This window comes from Cebus imitator, unplaced genomic scaffold, assembly GCF_001604975.1.
Source record: "Cebus imitator isolate Cc_AM_T3 unplaced genomic scaffold, Cebus_imitator-1.0 Scaffold40, whole genome shotgun sequence".
Taxonomy (NCBI): domain Eukaryota; kingdom Metazoa; phylum Chordata; class Mammalia; order Primates; family Cebidae; genus Cebus; species Cebus imitator.
Window position 1 is genome coordinate 1086490 of NW_016107355.1, and position 6317 is coordinate 1092806.

General features: G+C 46.7%; 1 protein-coding gene across 4 annotated transcripts in view; it reads left to right on the forward strand.

Moving 5' to 3' along the window:
* Positions 1-512: 512 nt before the first annotated feature.
* Positions 513-6317, forward strand: part of TMEM192 (transmembrane protein 192) — a 35144-nt gene continuing 29339 nt past the window's right edge. For 2 of the 4 annotated variants that reach the window (XM_017525962.2, XM_037737577.1), the window contains exon 1: positions 513-685. In XM_017525962.2, the coding sequence (XP_017381451.1) occupies positions 659-685 (27 nt within the window). In that variant the 5' untranslated portion in view covers positions 513-658. Of the gene's footprint in view, positions 686-769; positions 1285-6317 lie in introns of those variants that run through there. The other 2 variants (XM_037737575.1, XM_017525961.2) reach the window with 2 other exon arrangements.

A 6317-nucleotide genomic window follows, 5' to 3' on the forward strand; every position in this document is an offset into this window, starting at 1 on the left:
GGCCAGAAGGTCAGGAGTTCGAGGCTGCTGTTAGCCGTGGTAGGACCCTCCAGCGTGGGCAACAGAGCGAGAATCTGTCTTAATAAACAAATAAACAAACACCATAAACATTCCAAACTGCTTTGTTTTCCCATTGCTGAAATCTGTAAACATGTCATGGAAACTGGAATCTTTATTCTGCTCCTGTCCCTCTGCTGGTGGAGTAGGATTTTACCGCTGATTCTACCTAGGCGTAGAGCTGTGTGTGCTAACAAAAATTAGGCAAGACCGAGAAAAAGTTAATGTTCTGAAAAGATGCAAGTGGAGCCCGAAAATAGTTAAATTCTTGGACTAGGAAGGCATCCTTTAATGCCCAAGTCTCCGGGTAAGAGCGAACCGAGCGCCTGCGGCCAGAATATCCGAGACCCGAGGTGGTGCAGGCGGTAGCCACCGCCCACAGCCCAGGTCCTCTGGGCCGGCACGCCCCTCCCACCACCTCAGCCAATCGGGGCTGAGGGGGCGGGGAGCGGGCCAGCCGGAGGCGGGGCAGACGCAGGAGAGGGTGTGTCTAGGGCGGGGCCTGGCAGGTCCCAGAAGGTGGCTATTTTCTCTGCCAGCGGCGTCTCAGCCCAGGTGGAGAGGCCGGGGTCGCCGGTGCTTCGACCTCTGGCGTCAGGAAATGGCGGCGGGGGGCAGGATGGAAGACGTGAGTGCACGGAGGCTGCGCGCGGCTGCCGGTCCCGGAATCCTCTTTTTCCTGTGTTGAGGCGCACTGGGCGGAGGCTGAGGGATGGAAACCTCCTTTGGCAAGTGCGGCCACGGCCGTAGGGGGCGCCGCCGGTGCGAGGGAGGCCTGGGCTCGGGGCTGTGGGAGGGCGCCGGGCGGCCGTGGAATCTGCGACACGCCGGGTCGGGGCTAATTTTCCCGGTGGAAACTGGGGCGGGCTCCCGGGCGGTGGGCGCGCGGCTCCAGGGGTCCCAGGCTGGCGTCCAGCCCACGTGCGTGGCGCGTCTTTGGTCCCGGAACTGGTAGCTTCACGTGATGTGCGCCTGGCCTGACAGCCCTTCCTCACCGCGAGTCTCGGGGCGCCGGGCCGCTGGGTTCCGCTCGGACGCCCCAGGGGCGCAGCGGGGCGAATCTCCCTTCCTGGCGGGGTCCCTTGCCTTGGCGGTAGAGGCTGTGGACCTGGAGTGACAGCGACGCTCGGGCCTGGCTCCAGCGTCCTGCGGACAGACCTGTCGCTATCATCGCCAGGAACCCACACGAGAGAAAAACTGTGTCATGTGCTGTTTTGAATCTAGCATAATAGGAATGTAAAGGTTTCAAAATCTTTGATAGATTCAAACCAGATTACCAAAAAAAAAAAAAAAAAAAAAAAAACAAACAAACAAAAAAAACAGTGGCCCAGTTTACAGCGTGTGTAATACAGAATGATAGCATAATTACAAAAATCTTATTTCTTTGCTTAAGTATCATAAGACGTTTTTAGAGGAAACATGTATATATGTCCAGAATTAACTGGATTTTCTATTGGAAAGTAATAAAACTTTTGCTTTTGAGAAATGCAAAGTTGACGGTTACGTTAAAGTACTAATTTGGGTTAATAAATTAGTAGGAATATTACTGTGATCCTACTGAATGAAGTGCATTAGGAAAAGAAAGAGAAACATGAAACAGTTCCAGCACTATGGTAGCTTAGATTCTTGAGTAGTGACCATAGTTAAATAATCTTGATGAAATAAAAACCAAACATTTCTAATGAGACTAAAATTTTCTATTTTTTCCAGTTGAGAAAATGGAAAATTAACTGTAAGACCTGTAAGTAGACTTGAGATTCATATATATTTAAAGCAAAATCCATTGTTTCTGAGTTTTTAACTTCATGAGCTGACAGTGTATGGAAAAAAATGAATATGTAAGAGGAAAATGAGAGACTCTTAGAAAAACCACGCAGTAAGTGCTTCTTGGTTGATACTGAGCTGCTCTAGGGTTCTTGGATCTGTAGCTTGTAGCTTTAGGATGCATACAGTATTAGAAATCTGCTTCATCAAACACGGAAAAACGGAGCAGTCTGGGAGGCCCATGTCTGTAATCCCAGCACTTTGGGAGGCAGAGGCAGGCAGATCACCTAAGGTCAGGAGTTTGAGACCAGCTTGGCCAACATGGTAAAACCCTGTCTCTACTAAAAATACAAAAATTAGCCAGGCGTGGTGGTGGGGGCCTCCAGTCCCAGCTACTCGGGAGGCTGAGGCAGGAGAATCGCTTGACCCCAGAAGGCTGAGGTTGCAGTTAGCCAAGATCATGCCACTGCCCTCCAGCCTGGGCGACAGAGTGAGACTCCATCTCAAAAATAAAAATAAAAAATAAAAAGAAATAAAGGCCGGACGCGGTGGGTCAAGCCTGTAATCCCAGCACTTTGGGAGGCCGAGGCGGGTGGATCATGAGGTCAAGAGATCGAGACCATCCTGGTCAACATGGTGAAACCCCGTCTCTACTAAAAATACAAAAAATTAGCTGGCCATGGTGGTGCGTGCCTGTAGTCCCAGCTACTCAGGAGGCTGAGGCAGGAGAATTGCCTGTACCCAGGAGGCGGAGGTTGCGGTGAGCCGAGATCGCGCCGTTGCACTCCAGCCTGGGTAATATGAGTGCAACTCTGTCTCAAAAAAAAAAAAAATAAAATAAAATAAAGAAAAAATAATTAGAGATTAATGTTTTAACACCAACCACAATTGAAGTCACTTTAGATCTGACTAAGTCGCCTGCTTTTGGTATTTTGTAGACATGATTTCTAGCCTTCAATAAAAAGCTAAAAATTGTGGACCATGCTTTGGGTGCAGACACTTAGATGAATTGAATCAAAGACATTGTGTTAGTAAGGATTCATTGTTCCCAAGCAGTAAAACCAACTCTGGTTATTAAGAAAAGGATTTATTTGAAACGCTGTAGGGTGAGTAAATGCCAAGGCCTCTGAAAGGACCCAAATAAAGGTATCTCAAGGGATTGAAGGAAGCAACGGGAGTTCTTTCAGGGTCAACCCCAGAATGAATCTGCCTAAACCATGATCTTTCTTTTTTTCTTTTGAGACAGAGCCTTGCTTTGTTGCCCAGGCTGGAGTGCAGTGGTGCAGTCTCGGCTCATTGCAACCTCTGCCTCCCGGGTTTAACCGATTCTCCTGCTCAGCCTCCTGAGTAGCTGGGATTACAGGCATGCGCCACCACGCCCGGCTAATTTTTGTATTTTTAGTAGAGACGGGGTTTCACCATGTTGGTCAGACTGGTCTTGAACTCCTGACCTTGTGATCCACCCGCCTCAGCCTCCCAAAGTGCTGGATTACAGGCGTGAGCCACCATGCCTGGCAATCTTTCTTTTACTGCTCATGGAGAGAGTTGTATTTACCCAACTGTTTTTTTGTTCCATGACCACTTCTAGGCCAGAGGAGGAGGAAGGGTATTGAAGGATATTTCCACTAAGACTTAATGCAGAAGTAGACAGTGGGTCCTGAAAGGAAATAGCGTTATTGTCACAAAAGAAGAGGGAAGAGATGCCATGTGGGCAAAAACAATGGATATATTCTACACGTGGTAATATAGTTAATAATAGAAATGAAAAAAATCATTTGGATTCAAGAGTCCTTTTTCCCTCACCTTCACTTGCAGATGGTGAGTTAACAGAATGACTGGGTGCTGTTTGTATGGTTATGCTGCATATTTCCTATAGGATTCATCAGAAAGTAAATAAGTGACATAGAGAAGAACCATGTTATAGTCCCCAACTCCTTCACTGTAGTTAGAAAAAACAAAAGATACATACATGAAAAGGAAAACGTAAGAAGTACTCCAAATAACTATTATGGGCAATATGTTTAATAGGAGTTTAAAGCAGAAGGAAAACACTTAGCAGGGCAAGTTTTATAGAGAACATAAACTTTGTTGAGACCTTGAAAGATGCATAGAATTCTGAAAAAGGCAAGAGAGGATATTTGTAGGGATCTATAGAAAGCTTATTTAGGCTAGAGAAGGTGCATGAAAGTTGCATAGTAGGAGATAAATAGATTATTGTCTTATAGTGAAGGTTTCAATGCTAGCTTTGTTGAAATTTCCCAGGTCTGTCTAGATGTAGTGGCTCATGCCTGTAATCCCAGCACTTTGGGAGGCAGAGGTAGGTAGGCCACTTGAGGTCAGGAGTTTGAGACCAGCCTGGCCAACATGGTGAAACCTCGTAACTACTAGAAATACAAAAATTAGCTGGGCCTAGTGGCACGTGCCTGTAATCCCAGCTATTCTGGAGGCTGAGGCAGGAGAATTGCTTGAACCTGGGAGGCACAGATTTCAGTGAGCCCAGATCATGCCATTGCACTCCAGCCTGGGCAACAAGAGGGAACCTCTGTCTCAAAAAAAAAAAAAAAAAAAAAGGAAAAAGGCAGTGGCTCATGCCTGTAATCCCAGCACTTTGGGAGGCCAAGGTGGGTAGGTTGCCTGAGCCCAGGAGTTTGAGACCAGCCTGGGCAACATGGTGAAACCCTATCTCTACTAAAATGCAAAAAATTAGCCGGGCATGGTAATGTGCGCCTGTAGTCCCAGATACTTGGGAGGCTGGAGCAGGAGAATTGCTTGAACCTGGGAGGCAGAGGTTGCAGCGAGCCGAGATGGTGCCACTGCACTCCAGACTGGGCAACAGAGCGAGACTCCATCTAAAAAAAAAAAAAAAAAAGAAAAAATTTTCCCAGGTCTGAAGCATACAAGAAGTTGGACAGCCTTTCATTCTCTCAACACACATATTAAATACAGCATCTGCTATGTGTTAAGTGTTAAAAATACAAAGAACGTAACAACAGAGTCTCTGCCCTTGTAAAGCACATTTTATTCTGACAGTTTCAATACCGTGTGCGTAGTATTGTAGGTTATAGTACAGGTGTAAGAGAGTTTAGTAGGGACTTCCATTCCCAGCCAACATGGAGTAACCGTGAATAGATGTACCATTGTGCCTGAAACAACCAAAAAACTAGATATAAGATACAACACTTTGTGAGATATTGGACATCAGACAACAAAGCGTAGCAATCTCAGAAATGGAAACAAATGTTGTGAACCCATCACTGCCCCGGCGTACTGCCTTGAAAGCGTGCAGGCTGTGACAAGGAACGGGGAAACCAGGCAGAGCCCAGCAGATTTCTGAGTTGGCAAGATGGAGTTGAGGATCTGGGAGACAGAGGCAACTAGAGTTCCCAAGACAGAGCACCCAGAGAGGAGAGAGCTACAAAGAGGGAGAACTCTGAAGATCTTCATGGGGATCCCCCCAGGCGTCCAGTGGAGTGCTAATCAGGGCATGAGGAAGCTCTTGGAGGCCTCAAAAAGAACCACCTTAAAGGATTAGAAGGAACAGTTTCTCCATACGGGGCCAAGAATACTGCCTATTTCACCTACCAGCCAGACAAAAACCCCATAATTCACAGAACATGCAGGTGGATACTCAGAAAGGTCTTGTCTCAGTAGTGGAGTAGAATTAGCCCTAGATGAAGCCCACCTGATTTCTTAACAGCAAGACCAAAAAGATCAGACTGTTTCTAAGTGACTTCGCTGTACTCCAGAACAAAGTTCAAGAATATAGGAATACAGAAAATGTCCAGCACCCACAGAGGTAAAATTGGAAATATCTGGCATTCAATAAAAAATTACAAGGCATGTAAAGAGGCAGGAAAATATGAGCTGTACTGAGTCCATTGAAACTGATTCAGACATGACATATGCTAGAAATAGCATATGGACATTAAACATTATTATGAATGCTTCTGTATATTCAGAGGTTAAATGGAGGCATGGAAGATACAAAGTAGACCCAGCTCAAACTTGTATAGATGAAAACTACAATGTCAGATGAAGAGTGTCGTAGGAATGGTGCTGAGGCTGGGAATGCTGGAAAGGCAGCACAGAGAAGGTAGTTTTTCTGGGACAAGCATTTGACAGGTGGGGAAGAATAAGTAGAGGTGGAAAGTGCTCCATGAAAGATGGATATTATCAGCAGGCAGCACCAGGAAGGAGAGAAATGGTGAGAGGCAAATTTTTGGGCAGTCTCGGTGGCTCATTCCTGTAATCCTAGCATTTTGGGAGGCCAAGGCAGGTGAATTGCTTGAGCTCAGGAGTTTGAGACCAGCCTGGGCAACATGGTGATACCCCATCTCTAATAAAAATACAAAAATCAGCTGAGCATACTGGAGTGTGCCTGTGGTCCCAGCTACTTGCGAGGCTGAGGTAGGAGGATCACTTGAGCCTGTGGAGAGGGGCATGGAGGCTGCAGTGAGCTGAGATCGTACCACTGTACTCTAGCCTGGGTGACAGAG